The following is a 17,262-nucleotide window of genomic DNA, read 5'->3' on the forward strand; positions in this document are numbered from 1 at the left end:
GATCCCAGGGTCCTGGGATCGAGCCCCACATCGGGCTCCCTGTTCAGCGGGAAGCCTGCTTCTCCCTCTCCCAGTCCCCCTGCTTGTGTTCCCTCTCTCGCTGTCTCTCTCTCTGTCAAAAAATAAATTTAAAAAATTAAAAAAAAATGTGTCCTTAGTTACATGCCTTCCATTTTCTCTATCTTTAAAAATACAGAGTAAGTACCTGAGTTCTTTGAAGAATTTCTGGGTAGACAAGATTGGTTTCTTTCGATGCTCCTTCTTTTAGCTCCTCTAATAGGTCTGTGTCCAGGGTTTCAAATCTCTTGTTTTTTACTGTTATTAAGTAGTGTTTTCCTAACTTCTAACCATGTTTCCTTATCTAGAGTCTGTCTGCTTTAGTCTGTTTCTTAAAAGGGTCACAACCTTCTTCAGAAGTGGCCTTGAGATGGGGAAGGTTCAGAGTCTCCTCAATTGCTGCCCCATCTCTGGGTACCCAACACAAGTTTGAGTTCTGTGAAGACACTCACTCGATCTGGAATGAATTGAATGGATTGTGGCTTATCAAAATTAAATCAAAAATCTCAATTTTCGATAGCAGTAAAAAAGCACATTTTTCATTCTAATAGATCGTGTAGGCAGCTGATGGATGAACAGAATGACTGGGAATGGTGGTGCTGAATAGAAAGAACAAGGCAACAGAACATTATTTCTTAAAGGGCCTGAGGTGGGCAATTCAGAAACCCATTAGTTAGGTTCTTGCTGCTGCAAGCTCTGTTTCTGTGTCCGTTCCAGGAAACATAGCTGAGACTAGACATCACTGGATATTGTTCAGAGACAGTGAATTTAAAATAAAAAATAAAAAATAAAAACCAAAAACAGTCTTTCCTACTGTCACATAATCAGTGCATGCAATAGGGGAGCAGTCTACTTAACAGTTTGTATTTTTTAAAAAATTTAATTTATTTATCTAGAGCGAGCATGAGCACATCAATGGGGGGAGGGGCAGCAGGTGTGGGGGAGAGAATTTCAAGCCGACTGAGCTGAGTGCGGAACCAACCTGGGGCTTGATCCCCTGACCCTGAGATCATGACCTGAGCCGAAACTAAGAGTCCCATGCTTAAGCTTAACCGACTGAACCACCCAGGTGCCCTTTAACATTTTGTATTCTTATTATGCTGTTATATTTTCCTCTGAGCACAGTACCATCTGGAATTCTTATTTATTTTGTCTCCTCTTCTAGAATGTAAGCTCTCTGAGGGCAGGAACCTTGTCTTTCTTATTTGCCCCTTAATTACTAGTAACCAGGAATCAGGCCTGGTACAGGTACGGGTTTCCTGTTATAGGAGAGTAGAGTGTTACTATGAAACCTTTCATAAGCCCAAATGGCATAAAGCGGAGTATTCCCTGCTTTCTGAAAGGACGTGGTGCACCACTTTGCTTTCAGGAAAGACCTACGTTAGTACGGTAATGGCTTTTCTTGTAAAAGTGAAAATCCTCTTCAGATTTCTTTCAGTTAGCAAAAAAAGGCACTGATGTAGGTCTTTCATAAAAGGGAAGTGGTGTCATGCCACCTTTTGGAATGCGGGGATACGTGTACCAATCAATTCATTTATTCATGCAGCATGTATTCCTCGGGGCTTGCCATGCGGAAGGCAGTGTTCTGGGCAGGGGAGGCACCGTCATGAATGAAACAGACAAAATTCCCTGCTCTTAGAGGACTTACATTTTAGTGGGAGAGCTGGGTCATGAACAATGTCAATAAATAAAATACATACAGTGTCAGAGAGTGATGATAACTACCAAGGAGGAAAAAACTTCACACGCAGCAGACGTTGGGGGATTTGAAAAGTCTGGACAGAGTGCCAGGGCAGGTCTTACCAAAAAGGTGACATTTATTGAATTCCAACAGTAAATCCTCTGCCCTGCCAAGCCGAAGCTACAGTGCATTTGGAATTCAGTGGGCCGAGGACTTCCAGCGCCTAGTCCCTAAAGGACTGCTTTTATCATGCTGATACCTTGTTTTAAACCCTACGGTTCCTCTCTCTTGCTGTCATATCCAAACTCCTTTGTCTGGATTTTAAGGTCCCCACCAGAACACGAATTCCCCCATTCTTCCAGAGAGGCCGCGTGGGCAGGCCCGCCTCCTTCCTATTTTCCGCACAGTCTCAGGCTGTAATGTGAAACTGGGATGGGGTAGGGAAAGTCATCCTCCGTGTGCACCTTGCATGCCTGCAGCTGGTGAACCCCAAGCTCATGCCTCTTCCCCTTCAGCCTCCTTTCCACATACGTCCTTGCCTTTCCCCCAGAGCTGTTTTAAGGATTAAATGAGATAGTGTCAAATTCAGAATTTGTGTTTTAACACACAAAAAATGTATAGAAATAACCAAATCGAGTTAAAATGCCAATTGAGCATCACACTGACATGTAACTGCTGTATAATTTGTACAAGTTTTTATTAACCCGATAACAACTACGACAAAGAATTAAAGTGATTTATTATCTAAAATCTCTGCTTACAAAGCCAGACATTTGAAAATGGAACACATGAAACTGCACAGCAAGGTCTGAGGTGCTCAAGTAACGTGTGTGTCTGAGCAAACCCACGTGAATGACGACGTAATAGTTGGGTTTGAACCTGTGTGACAATATTCTCAAGGTTGACTTGCCGTGGTATTTTCTTGACATAAAGCAGCTTGGGTGAGTTGGACCTCTGTGTCCTCTTCCTCATTACTTTAGTTTCTGGGAAAGCACATGAGGTTGCCCTAAATAAATGGGTTGTAGCATTGTGAAGCTGCTGGGCTACGGTTACATGTGGAATGAGCCTCGGCTGAATTGACCACTTAGAGATTAATCATAAAAATGATCACTAATGGGGCGCCTGGGTGGCTCAGTTGCTTTAGCATCTGCCTTCGGCTCAGGTCACGATCATGGGGTCCAGGGATCAAGCCCTGTGTCATGCTCTGCTCAACGGGGAGTTGGCTTCTCCCTCTCCCTTGCCCCTCCCCCTCGCTTGTGCTCTCTCTCTCTCTCTTCAATAAATAAAATCTCTAAAAAAAGAAAAATTAAAAAAAAAAGATCACTAATGACTGCTGACCAAAGCCACCATGCTAAGGAACAGGGAATCTTTGTGTGCTGACTGAGAAAGGGGCTGCATCAGAATGTGCTAATTATAGCCATGAATGAAATAAAAGTTACCCGTAAAGGGTGAGGGAGAAAAAACATTTGTAAAATCTATGTGAATGTTCCTTTTAAAGTCATATTTTCAAGAGATAATTTTGGTGCTGACACCATGGAAAATAATCCAGTCTAATAGTTTTGATAATATGAGCCCATGTGGATTAAATTTTCCATGCTTTGTTTCAAAAGGTCTGTTTATGTAAGAAGCTATGGCAAAGGTTGAAAACATATGTTAAAAGATGTTTGACAATAGTTGTCTGACCTGAATCATTTTTTTCCACAAAAAAGGTTGTAAATTTATTAGGCAAATAATGACTTAATCACTGTAATTTTACATAAATAGATGATAAAAACCATTACATTATCTGAAAATGAAAAACAGCAATTCTGAAGTACATGTATTTAAATATTATTACTGAGAACAAAAGTAAGAAGGGATAAAACTGGGCTGGAAGTTATTTTTCCCTGCCAACAAAAGCTATTTTACAGTACTATATTTGATAATAAAAAATCAATTATGAATTTTGTTCCTTTCAACTGATTATACCCATGTGATCCACTTGCTTTCAAAGCAAATTTTCCTTGAAAGGTTTTCTGAGAGCATTCACACTTCATGGGAAATCTCAGTGTAACTTTGTTACACATACACACAAGGAGACCCATTACTTCTTAGGCAATGAGAGTTTTAAAACTCTGACAAAATAAAAGCTTGAAACCAAATGGAGCCAGGTTAAGCTATGGGGCTCTGGAGTGGGGAATTGCTACTGATTTTCTCTACTCCATTTGGCCTACAGAAAGAAAGTGGTCAAGTGACTAAAACAACAGAAAACAAAATCTTCCCGAGTAGTTAAAGGACTCTTGGCAGTAGGACTTTATGATGTGGTACAACATCAGGAAAAAATAAACCCAGCAGACAGATGTCTCCAGAGAGTAATAACCATAAACTCTGAACCTATATGTAAGTACCAGCCCTAGAGAGACGGAGGATACATGTTTCTCTCGGGATGGGTCTACAATGGTACTTGTTGCTCTTGGTGACTAGAGCTGAAAGGAAGCTGAAAGCCAGGACCGCACTCTGTGGAGTCACTGAAGTATTTTATGGACCAGCAAAGTTGGCAAGCGGGCGAACACACACTAGACAGCACGTACTTCCTGCCTCCAAAAATATGTTTGAAGTCAGCTTTAAAGACTGTAAAGACTCCTCCGGGGCCCGGTTAAGTAAGTAGAAGGGTCTGTGTTCTCTCGCCGCTGCTGTCTAGATAGTCATCACCATTTTGTTTGTTTGTTTGCTTGTTTTGTGACCAAAACATTAAAGTTGATGATTTCATGTGGATATAAACACAACGGGAAAAAAAAAGGGAGACAAAATGTGGCTGTATCTGATGTAATATTATAACCTACACTGAAAATTCTAGAAATGTTAACTTGAATTTTGTTGTTACTGTTGCAGGTGCAGAGTTGAAACTAAAAGTAAGTGGTGATGGAAGATGTAAAAGTCAAAAGTGGTTAATGGTATGGATGTTTTGCCCTAAATCCTCAGGTTCCATGGGCACCCATCCTTCTATCTTAAAACAGAAACATACCTCGGTTTTCTCATCAGGAAGATGACAGGAATGCACTAAATGAACCCTCACATTCCCATCAGCTAAAAATTCTAGTTTGGGATACTCTGAGGTTCTGCTTCTGTTCAGAGGGTAGTGGCAGGAAGGCCATACGACTGAAGAGGCAGGAATGACTTCTGATTCCCGGGCCCTTCAAAATGGCTGTCAGGGACCCAGAAATATCACCTGCATGGTTCAGAAAAAAAAAATGCATTATGTTCTGCTTCTTACCATAAGAGAGTTTAGGCTATGTCTTTTCCCACTAGCTATTACCATCTGCAGGAGAGGAAGGGAAAGGAGAAAGATTTACAACAGGGTTTGGCAAACTTTTTCTGTAAAGGACCAGAGAGTAAATATTTTAGACTTTGTGAGCCATATGGTCTCTCTTGCAGCTACTCAGCTCTGCAGTTGCAGTGCAAAAGCAACCACAGACAATACATAAAGGAATGAGCGTGACTGTGTTCGAATAAAACTTTATTTAGAAAAACATGCAGTGGGCCGGATTTTCCCTTGATTTACAGTTGAGGGGCAACAATATGACTTCCATTCTCAGCTGGCAAGACAACTGTAATTCTCCTGCTCTGTAGGGCGTCCTCCCAAAAGTTTTCAGTGTGTCTTTTCCTACTCAAGTCCCTGTGATACAGGGCCCATCATGAGTGTACTTTTACTCCAAAATTTGTTTCAGATTTAAAGGTTATCATTCAAAATAAATTTAAAAGATAGGAAAATTTTATGTATAGGACTGAATGCTTTTTGTCTCTTTAAATACAGAAATAACCAAAGGACAAATAGATGCAGACAAAGCAATGCCACATACTTTGAAATTCTGGGGGGCAGAACTAAATTCAATACTATTTGGCAATTGACAGAACCACGAGAAAAGCAGTTTCCTTTCTTCATTATTCCTGTTTTGTCATTTGTATTACCTAAAATGGGTATCTGCCTATTAGAAGAGTATTTGATCTTTCTCTTCTGTGTTTAATGTTGCTTGGTGGAAAACCATCACTGAGAGAAAAGCAATAGGAGAGTAACCAGGTACTATTATTTGTAATGGATGTCAGGCAACCTTTCCATCACTGTAAAATTTTAAGAGCTTGAAAAGTTTTCCAGAGGATCTCTCTTTGCTATGAAGATTTGGGAAACAGAAAGTAATTTAATGTTCTCAAATTTCAGAATGATTTTCCATAATAATCAGTCTTTTAAAGGATTTCTACCAAACCCTTACCTTCCAGTAAAAAAAAAAAAAAAAAAAGCAAGTGCTGTAATGTGCATACATACACACATTAAAAATGCATCTGAGAATAACTTTCCAACATTAAATGTTTGAAAAAATCTATGGCATCTCTAAAAAGTACTGTGGACCTCAAGGTTTTAACATTTTCTTTCCACTGAGTAAAATAAAATTTTTTTTTAAAAGATGGATTTTCTTTTTACTCACTAAAAAATTTACAATCCTATCAATATGATATGACTATGATAACCAATAATCTATGACAATAAACTATGAACTGAGGACCATGTGTTGTTGAAAGTGTGACACCTTTTTCTCCTCATTTGGGGCATCCGTGAATGAATGAAAGGATATTGTTTCCTTCTGTTTGCCAAGATGCTTCCTCGTTAGTTTGATTTAGTGAGGCAGGGAGGTTTGGTTGAACTAGTCTTTGATGAGGCATTAGAAGGCCTTGATTTTAGTTTGGAACCTGTGATGGTTCATTTTATGTGTCAACTTGACTGGCCATGAGGTGCCTAGGTTAAACATTATATATAAGTGTGTCTGTGAGGTTGTCTCCAGATGAGATTAGTATTTGAAGAGGTGGACTCCTAAAGTAGATTGCCCTCCCCCCAATGGAGGGGAGCTTTATTCAATCTGTTGAGGGCCTGAATAGAATAAAAAGCAGAGGAAGGGAGAATTCACCCCTTTCTTCCTGCCTCTCTGCTTGAGCTGGGACATCTCATCTCATTTTCTCCTGTCCCTGGACTGGGGTCTACACCATCAACTTCCCTGGTTCTCAGGCCTTGGGACTGAATTACGCCACCGGCCTCCAGCTAGCAGATGGCAGATCATGGGACTTTTCATCCTCCATAATTGCATGAGCCAATTCCTCACAATAAATATCCTGTGTTTATCTTTCCGGTTGATTCTGATTTTCTGGAGGACCTGACTAATACAGAACTCTTGGCTAAATCTCTTATCTCTTCTGAGTTTTGGCTTTCTCTTTTGTGAAATGAGAAGTCTAATACCTGTGTAGGTAGGATTTGATTATGTATGTCAGGAAATGAAAGCATTTTACAGACACATGGTACTCCTGTGAGAAGATTATAAAGTCCTTGAGAGCAAGCCTTTGTCTTACTTCTTTGACTACAATTTAAGAAAAATTCATTGAACACCTATTAGGCGCCAATATTTCCCACCAGGGCCTTACACAAAGAAGCAGCTCAAAAATTATTCATTGACTTGTACTAGTTAAATGCTATATTTAATGGCAAATAGATATTCATTTATTCACTAGTGAATAGAAAATATAGGTCCCTTTAAGTCTGTCTGTTTCTATACTAGATTTCTGAAAGGAAGAATCTGAAAACCAGCTTTTTGGCATGGCAGCTTGCATTCAGATTGATAGTTTTTGGAGGTAGAGGCTATGACAAATGCTGTCACGGTTACAGAATTTCTTTACAATAGCTAAGAAGGCAGTGCAGCCTTTGACACCATGCAAAAGCCACAATGGACAATTGTTTTTGTTTCTACTAAAAAATGTCTGTGACAAAACTCATTAGATCATTTTTAGCACCTTGTAGAAAGTCTAATTTTCCTCAACTGGGTAGTTCGATTTGGTATTATTGAAATGGCATGCAGAGAAAACCCACTGCAATTTTCTATTTTTGGATCATTGTGTCGACATTATATACATGTGCATATATAATACGTGCATGGTGGTAATCAAACTATTGAACAGTCACATCAAAATTTAGATACTTAATCCATGGAAGCTGGTAAGTTATTTTGATCTGTAATCATAGAGGGGGGGCAACAGAGAACGAAATATAAGGATAATAAAGAAGCATGTTTGAATTTGGGGGGGAATATTATCTCAACAGTGTTGGTCCCAGAACCAGTCTTCTACACAGGCCTTTAGAACTCCTGCCAAGCAATTCAGAAGTGACATCAGACAATCAGAGGTTGACATCTGGACAGAGTGTTCTTGGGCACCTGATTTTCTGGGACCTTCTGGATGCTCTTAAGACAACATCAAGAGTAATAGAAATGGGGTCAGATATAGAGAAGGAGCAACAGTAGTTGACAGATTCTGTGTCCATGACACTGAGCTTGACACAGGGACTTCCTTGGATCTTTGAGGTCTCAGGTCTGAGAATTTGCCAACCAAGAAATGGATTAGCATATCAAGACTGCTACAAATAATCACCATGAACGGTAATGTTTAGGAGAGAAAAAGAGAGAGAATAAAATGACACAACTGGAGGCCAGAAGAGAGGAATTTTGATCCAAATTGGGAAGGTGACTGGAGTCAAAATACCATCCCAACACAAGTGGCAAACTGTCTACTAAAGTGAGGAGAGACCACGCAGTAGCGAGCTATTGCCATTATCAGATGTCAGAAACAATCGAATTTCAGCCATTTTACATGGTCCGACCTTACCTGTTATCCCTGTGTTATGCTTATACTTTGCTGCACATATATGTGTATTCATTTATTTATACGCTCAACATGAAAGTTCACATGCATCTTTTTCCTAGATTCAGAAAATGCCCTTAACAATAATATGTTAGGGAGAGGAAGGAAAAAAATGGCTTTTCAAGCTGACAACAATATTTATAAAATACTTCCTCTGTCTGGAGGGTTTTGAGTTTAGTTACCTTTAAACTTGGTTATACTTCCAGATCAAAAACATATCTCATGCCTTAGGCATAAGTGGCTTATTAAATATTAAACAACTGAATTTGCCATTTTTAAAAAATAAAATATACTTAAAAAATGGATACACTGAAATTGACGACCACCAAGAAGTTTCTACAGAGGCCAAACTATAGTTAGGCAACACAAGTTGACTATTTTCAGCTTAGCCCCCAGCTCACTAGTTTCAGGTATAACTTCATCACATAGTGGTTGGATGACTAACCAAAAGGGAAATTTAGTAAGAGACCACATTGTTCATTCTTATCCCTGAAGTCAGCCACACTTGAGAAGTAAATAAACAACAGGTGCTGCCCACATTTGCAACACAGGTTGACCTTGGTGTTTCAACTTGTTTTTGGTGAAGATATTATATATGCGCACCTGTTTGTAAATATTGTGTGTGTGCGTGTGCACACACACAGACAAATTATGAGGAAAGATCTATACATATTCTTTGTTAATCTGATAGGTAAACCTTAGTGAATTTTAGGGAAATATCATCTGATTATAAGAACAGGCTAGTGTGTTACAGAATAAGCATTGTAAAAACAAGCACATAAATAATACAGAAAGGTATAACGTAGAAAATAAAAGTTCCTAGTAATCATTGCCTGCACCTTTGCCCGCTCCCCCCCATCCCCCAAATAATCAGTCTCACCATTTGGGGAGTTATGACGTGAGTTTCCCTTTCTCCACCTCAGTGTTCTGCTTTTTTTTCAATCACACTTTTATTTCTTTTAAAGTCCAACGTTCTCCAAGATTCTTTTCTTCACCAAACTATATCATAATGATCTATGTCTTCTCTACAGTTTCAGGGCTTTGAGTCTGCACCCAAACATTAATAATAAAATGTTTTGTGAGGCTCTTTAATCCATAATTTCCTAAACTGTTTCCATAGAACACCAGTATCCCAAGGGATTTTGATAGGTCTGACTCAAAAAAAAAAAAAAAAGTTTCTCTGTCAAATACATCCTAGAGAATGCTGGGTTCAATGGCAGTAACCGGGTTTCCTTACACAAGACTTCTGAAACACCTTTAACATCTAATGTGAATGGTGAAGTTGTAGAGGAAGTTTGAGGTATACTATGTTTCTGAAACTTGGATCAAGGAACACCATTCTTACCCATTCTCTGATGGATATCTTAAGTGACACTTATATTTCTTAGAACCTGGTGTGGTAAACATTACATTCTTTTTTTTTTTTTTAAGATTTTATTTAAATAGAGTGAGAGAGAGCACAAGCAGGGCAGAAGAGCAGAGGGAGAGGGAGAAACAGACTCCCCGCTGGGCAGGGAGCCTGATGCGGGACTCGATCCCAGGACCCTGGGATCATGACCTGAGCCGAAGGCAGACGCTTAACTGACTGAGCCACCGAGGCATCCCTAAACATTACATTCTTGAAAGCAAGGAAATGTTCTTTATTCTTTTGAGACCCTTGCAGTGTGTAGCATCGTTCTGAAAACATCAAAGTATTCAATATTATTTGTCGATTGCTTCATATGGATGAGGAAAATAAGAAGAAAGGAATGAAAAATACAGTGGAAGATGTGCCAAAGATTTTACCATACATTTGTTTCATTACCTTTAACTAAAGAAACTCAGACACATGAAAAGATGCTCAACATCACTCATCATCAGGAAAACGCAAATCAAAACCACAATGAGATAACACCTTACATTTGTCAGAAAGGCTATAATCAAAAAGACATGAAATAACAAGTGTTGGCGAGGATGCCGAGGAAACGGAACCCTCATGTACTGTTTGTTGGTGGGAATGCAAACTGGTGCAGCCACTGTGGAAAACAGTTTGGAGGTTCCTCAAAAAATTAAAAATAGAACTACCATATGACCCAGTAATTCCACTACTGGGTATTTACCCAAACTAAACAAAAACACTTAATTTGAAAAGATATATGCACCCTTATGCTTATTGCAGCATTATTTACAGTAGCCAAGATATGGCAGCAACGCAAGTGTCCATCCATAGACGGATAGATAAAGCACATGTGGTATACATATATATATTGGAGTATTACCCAGCCATTAAAAAAATGAGATCTTGCCATTTGCAACAATATGGATGGACCTAGAAGGTATAATGCTAAGTGAAATAGATCAAAGACAACTACCATATAATTTCACTCATATGTGGAAATTTAAGAAACAAAACAAATGAACAAACAGAAAAAAAGAGACAAACAAACAAACAACCAGACACTTAAGTACAGTGAACAAACTAGTGGTTATCAGAGGGGAGGTGGGTGGGAGGATGGGTAAAATAGATACAGGGGATTAAGAGTACACTTACAGTGATGAGCACTGAGTAATGCATAGAATTGTTGGATCATTATATTGTACACTTGAAACTAATAGAACACTGCATATTAGCTATACTTCAGTAAAAATAAAAAATAATTATTACATTCAATAAATAAACAAAGGGATGTCTTTTGTTTTAGATATGTTAAAATGATGTCATGCCATTATCTTTCCCTATTCTGACCAAAAGTCATCACAGAGGAGGGCTGCAGGACCTGGTTATTAAATCATTGAGAGAACTTGAAAAGTTTATGGACTAAAATTTTCACAGGGCAAGAAATGTGGTTCTATCCCAAAGAAGGTTATAAAAAGGAGGAAATAAAACCCTACAATTAATACCATTAGGCTTATGGCATTTCATTTTCTATGTGTGAATAGAATCTAATGGAAAACTTCGTAACTGTGGACCTTCTCCTTTGTCGCTGCTGAAGGGAGCCAGTGCTGAAATGTTGCTCCATATAATAAAATATACAGTAGAAGAAAAATGTAGTACCTTAAATCTATCTCTCTGTCCTTGTATATCTTCCTCTGACCACTACAAGATATAAAACAAAACAGTTCTCATTCATTAATTTCTCCAGCTCCTTCCAAAAACAGTAAGTCTTCACAGCATAACTGAGTGGGTTTTATTGAACTCAGCTATTAGTAGAATCTGTCTATCACCTGTGCCAGTTGTTGAGTCATGGAGGAAGTGCTGGGCTCCCCAAAAATAGTCTGTATGGAGTAAACTCTTCTCAAAGCATTTCTTTTGCAACATTCCCCTGTCCACAGTGCCTCCCACCTTGACCTGCTCAAGATCCAGTCAGGAGTTTCAAACTGAACACCGTGACGTTTCTCTTTTCCTAATAAAAGTTCAGCTTTAATAAAATATTTGAGTGTCATCACAAATTAATAGAAGGCTACCTTTCAAAAGACTGCTTTCCTTTTTCTTTTTCTTTTTTTTTTTTTTAAAGATTTTATTTATTTATTTGAGAGAGAGAGAGAGAGAATGAGAGACAGAGAGCATGAGAGGGAGGAGGGTCAGAGGGAGAAGCAGACTCCCTGCCAAACAGGAAGCCCGATGCGGGACTCGATCCCAGGACTCCAGGATCATGACCTGAGCCGAAGGCAGTCGCTTAACCAACTGAGCCACCCAGGCGCCCTGCTTTCCTTTTTCAAATGAAAAGATAAAAATTCAGATTCGAAGTTAACTGGGAATATTTGACTTCTGTTCATAAATAAACTAATGAGGAAGAAAAGTAATACCTTTATGAGATAACAAGAAATTCCTGTTGGGCTTGGGATGACTTCTCAAAGTAGCAAAAACTATTCTGTCCTCTGCAGTTGGCATCAGGACTTCACAGGAAGGCTGATGTGATGGAGGGACGCACTCTGGGGCTGGAAGGCAGCGCCTCCTCAGCTCTGGCCCAGCAGGTGGCCTTGGCAGGCACCTTAACCTCTCTGGGCCTTGCATTTCCCTTCTGCAAAACCAAGAGGTTGATCTGCATAAGCTCAAACATCTTTTCCAGCTAAATCCAAATCGACGACACTATTCCACATAAAAGCATGCTCTAGACCCTTTCGACACAGATGGAGCAAGTTACTCTTTACACAAGGCACTTGGTTAGGTGTTGCTACCTCTAAAGCAACAGGATTCCATTCACTTATCCCAGTTATGAGCCTTGCCTAAAAATTTAAATGATGATGTCTAAACCTAGTAAGTCCAACTTTAATAGCAGCCTGACTGTGGAAGTTTGGGTTTAAAAATAGGAGCATCCAGGGGTTAACAATTCTGGAGACTGGGGCGCCTGGGTGGCTTAGTCGTTAAGCATCTGCCTTCAGCTCAGGTCATGATCCCAGGGTCCTGGGATAGAGCCTCGCATCGGGCTCCCTGCTCAGTGGAGAGCCTGCTTCTCCCTCTCCCACTCCCCCTGCTTGTGTTCCCTCTCTCGCTGTCTCTCTCTGTCAAATAAATAAATAAATAAAATCTTTAAAAAACAAAAACAAAAACAAAACAAAAACAGAAACAAAAAACAATTCTGGAGACTACTGAGCCACTTTTCTCCTGCAAATTGTTTGATGCTGTGGGTCAATGGATAGTACAACAAAAGTGGGTATAACGTCTGTCGACTGCTCAGATGACACATTTCACATTCACAACCAGGCCATAATGGCTCATGATGAAATATTGGGAAAATGGCTTCTAGGAAAGAAAAAAATAGATGATATAGTTGATTCTCGTTATTTGTGGTAGTTACATGTTCTGTAAAGTTGCTCTGAACACTGAATTCTCCACTACTGAGCCACTGTTCCTAGGGAAATACAGAAGTAGTTTCCTGTAAGCGTCTGGTCACAACAGGTTTTTCAATCATTTAAAGACATCTCATTTAGGGTGCCTGGGTTGCTCAGTCGTTAAGCGTCTGCCTTCGGCTCAGGTCATGATCCCAGGGTCCTGGGATCGAGTCCTGCATTGAGTCCCACATCGGGCTCCCTGCTCAGCGGGAAGCCTGCTTCTTCCTCTCCCACTCCCCCTGCTTGTGTTCCCTCTCTCACTGTGTCTCTCTCTGTCAAATAAATAAATAAAATCTTTAAAAAATAAAATAAAGACATCTCATTTAATATATATTGTTGATTCATTAGCATTGAACTCCTGGTCGGTAGTACTATAACTGATGCCTGACGGAAGCTTATCTAACACATGTATTTTCTCTAGAAGGCACATCACAGGTCTGTTTATTGGTTTGTTTGTTTTAAAGGAACAGCAGACAGCACTTCAGCACTAACGCTTGGGGACCATTTTAAAATAGTGAAATCATCAACAGAAAGCACAAAACTGCAAAAAATGTGGCAGTAAGTAGATAGTGAAAAGGACGGACACCTGCTTACAGTATGGGAACCAAAAGAAGAAGGCAGGGATGACCTTGTCCAACCCCAGCTGGAACCGTGAATGTCGGGAGACTGAAACTCTTCACTGCTCTACCGATGACCAAAAAAGTGGCCTGAGTATTGATTTTCAGCTCACAAAAAAATTTTTAGTGAACCAGCAAATTTGTAAATATGCAATCCATAAATAACGAGGATTGGCTGTATGTCTAAATTGCATAGAAATTCAAACCTACATATAAGTGTATTTAACAAGAATGCTATTACTAATATCGATTCATGTAAAATATGAGCTTAAAAGAATACTTTCTTATAAATATGGAGTATATGAAATCAATAAAATATTTATAGTTTGCATAAAAATAAGATCTTTCTGTACCATAACGCATATTTTCACTGTGGTTTTAGAATCAACAAATAAACAGGAGTTACCACATAAAAAACCATGGCCGGCTGCAAATACTCTCAGGAGCTGGAGAGTAATGAGTCTTACGCCTTCTATCGATGAACACAAATCATTTGGTCATGTCCTTACAATAATCCGCATATAACTATGAGGGTCATAGAGAAAAGTAAAGTGCGTGCAACCTAGACAATGCGATCCTTCTTAATGTTTCAGAGCTTACACTTAAAAAGTCTATCAGGGCACAATTACAATTACTGAGTCCATTGACCGAGGAAGTACAAAGCTGCCAGGGCACTCACTCACTCTGTGACTTGAGAACTGATGGAAAGGTGGCCAAGACAGCACCATTGTAATCTGTTTAAGTAGATATCCATTCTTTCTAATTTTCTCAAACAATGGATAATTGTGGGAACTCAAACAAGGCACTGAGACTCATTATGACCGACTTGACAAGAAATATAAGCTTGCCATCTTAACATCTAAGAGCAGTGATTAACAGCCTTAGCAATCTAATTGAAGGTTTCAAACTCAGTCTTTAACATCAGTGTTTTCTACTCTCATTTAAGTAATGTATATTTGCCAAACAATACTTTTAAATTTTAGGCATTTTATGCTATTAAAAATGCAGAGGTCAGCTCTTTTTCTCTGGCGTTTAGGAAAAGAAGAATCATCTATTAAAATAAATAATAAATTAAATTCCAGTAAGGGTAAGGTTTGTTCCGTGAAAAAAGAAGTCAAAATACATTACTTAAATCATATTTTCACTCAAGCTTTTTTTTTTTTTTAAAGATTTTATCCATTTATTTTGAGATAGTGAGAGAGAGAGAGAGAGAGATCACAAGCAGAGGGGAAGGGTAGAGGGAGAAGCAGCCTCCCCAGTGAGCAGGGAACCCGATGCGGGACTCGATCCCAGGGTCCTGGGATCATGACCTGAGCCGAACGCAGAAGCCCAACCGACCAAGCCACCCAGTTGCCCTTCACTCAAGCTTTAAGGAGATTATTCACAAATATGAATTCCACGTATGCGGTCCATGTATTGCCTCATAGTTAAACGTTTTTTTACCCCCCCCATTTCCATTGGATAACTTTCTGCTTTTTCATAAACAAATGTAAGGAGCTCTTCTAAAATATTTTACTTTAGATCTGCAATTTAAACCAATATCACTGTTTCCAAAAGAAACTGACTCCAAAATCTCTGAAAATAACTCGTCATGTAAGCTCAACCAATTACAGAACGTTTTTTCTTTTGTAAGTAAGGCAACCTTTTTTTTTTTTTTTTGAGTAATAGGTATCATGTTTTAGCTTGTAAATATTAAAATTTGGATGAGACTCTGTGTTTTCCTCAGAAAAGTGTATACGATATAAATCTCATCACTGTAGAGGAAAAAAAGAATTAATGATATCTACAATGAGTCTAAACCCTCAGGTAAAAACATTTGTAAATGGAAGATAGTTGTAGTTGGCATCTCAGAATGACAAGCTTAAAGGCCCTTACAGAGGGACTTGTGTGGCCCCAGGAAGCAATAAAATTGGCTCCCTCTAGGCCAGGCTTCTAAAGTCTCACACCTGGATGCTGCCATTAGCTTATTAGTCTCTCTGGCGCCACTTTTTCTCTGTTGCCATATAGTCTACAAACTGCTCCTAAATTCTCCTTTTATCAGTTTGCTTTCCCCTTCCAACAACCTTCAGTGGCTCCCTATGGTCTCTTGAACTGAACAAGGTTCTGCCTGCCTTCCAAAGGCATCATGACCAGATCTGGTCTTTCTGTTCTCCATCAACCACTGTTCTGCACATGCACAAATCTCTGGGTGGGTCTCTTAATTTTCATGCTCATTTGGCATCTTGTCTCCAGATCACACCTGATTTACTTTATCTCGTCATCTCAGCTCATCCAAAATTCCACCAACCCCACCTTGTCCAGTGTTCTGCCCTCCACTTTTTCCTATAATCCCTCCTATTATCTCCTTTCTCCTATCGTATCTCCTATAGTGCCTATTGTCTTGCAGAGTTAGACATACGATTAGATGCTGTTGTGTGCTGTTCTCTAACTCCTCATTTAAATCATTCTTGTCCACAGTATATGATGAAGGTCAGCGTCATATTTTACCCTTTTTCACTTTACAGAACTGTATCAGTTTTAGAAGTGAATGGGTTAAACCATTAATTTAATTAATTAATAAGGATAGTCACTTTTATGTTCCAAATGATAATATTTCTGTATCAAAATAACACATCTGGGGGTGTCAAACAGAATATTGTGGGGAGACATTGAAATATTTATTAAAAAGGTAAGAAAATAAAGGAATAGAGAAATCTTTTTAATAAATATTTTAATCAATTGATGTTGGGTGGTTTAAAGGTTGTGTTAATGGGCTACTGTTTGATCTTGGTCACTTTTGCCGTGATACTTAGGCTGAATGTCTGTAGGTCCATTTGGGTCCTCCATCCCACCCCTCCCCCCAGTTCTGAGTCCTATGCTGGTAATTCGAATTATGTGACAGCTCAGATGTCACAATGCTTGTGGAAGGACTGTGTTGTCAAGCTTCTTTCATTGTGATCCCAGTCTACTGCAGATGAAAACTCAGCACACACAAAATAACATGCATCAAAGCATTCCTTTTCACCCTCGCCCATGGCTGGCAGGTTTTCAAAAATTCTTAGCAGTGCAAAATCACTCTATATTATGTTTATTTGTTTTAGAGTGTTAGATGAAAAGAGCTATTGCTGAAAGTTTAGTTAAAAAATTAAACACACTCAAGACACTTGCCATACTTTTGTGTTCTGGAATGTCATTCCTGTAATTAGATTTGAATTGTATTGTGATTCTCCGAGATTCTCAAGTTTATAAATAAACTTTTATTCACCAGCAATTTTAGTCTGAGTTTTCCCCAAAGCAATTTTTTTAAAAAGATGAAACTATCATTTTGAATTATAAACTCTGAAATGAGAAAGTGTGATTTATTTATTCCCCCCATTTTTTGGCGGGGGAAGTTCTTGTTCT

At 39.1% G+C, this 17,262-nt stretch overlaps 1 protein-coding gene across 3 annotated transcripts in view; it reads right to left on the minus strand.

The window, feature by feature from the left end:
• The window catches only part of KCNQ5 (potassium voltage-gated channel subfamily Q member 5), a 499,302-nt gene that overhangs the window by 175,252 nt on the left and 306,788 nt on the right, over positions 1 to 17,262 (minus strand). The window contains exon 1 of one of the 3 annotated variants that reach the window (XM_032409464.1): positions 12,239 to 12,709. The exons of 1 other annotated variant lie outside the window; for it this stretch is intronic. Coding sequence is in view for 1 of the 2 variants with exons in the window: in XM_032409463.1 (XP_032265354.1) it covers positions 4,743 to 4,756 (14 nt within the window). In the remaining variant the exon portion in view is untranslated. Of the gene's footprint in view, positions 1 to 4,742; positions 8,691 to 12,238; positions 12,710 to 17,262 lie in introns of those variants that run through there. One more of the 3 variants, XM_032409463.1, reaches the window with a different exon arrangement.

This window comes from Phoca vitulina, unplaced genomic scaffold, assembly GCF_004348235.1.
Source record: "Phoca vitulina isolate PV1807 unplaced genomic scaffold, GSC_HSeal_1.0 scaffold11, whole genome shotgun sequence".
Taxonomy (NCBI): Eukaryota; Metazoa; Chordata; class Mammalia; order Carnivora; family Phocidae; genus Phoca; species Phoca vitulina.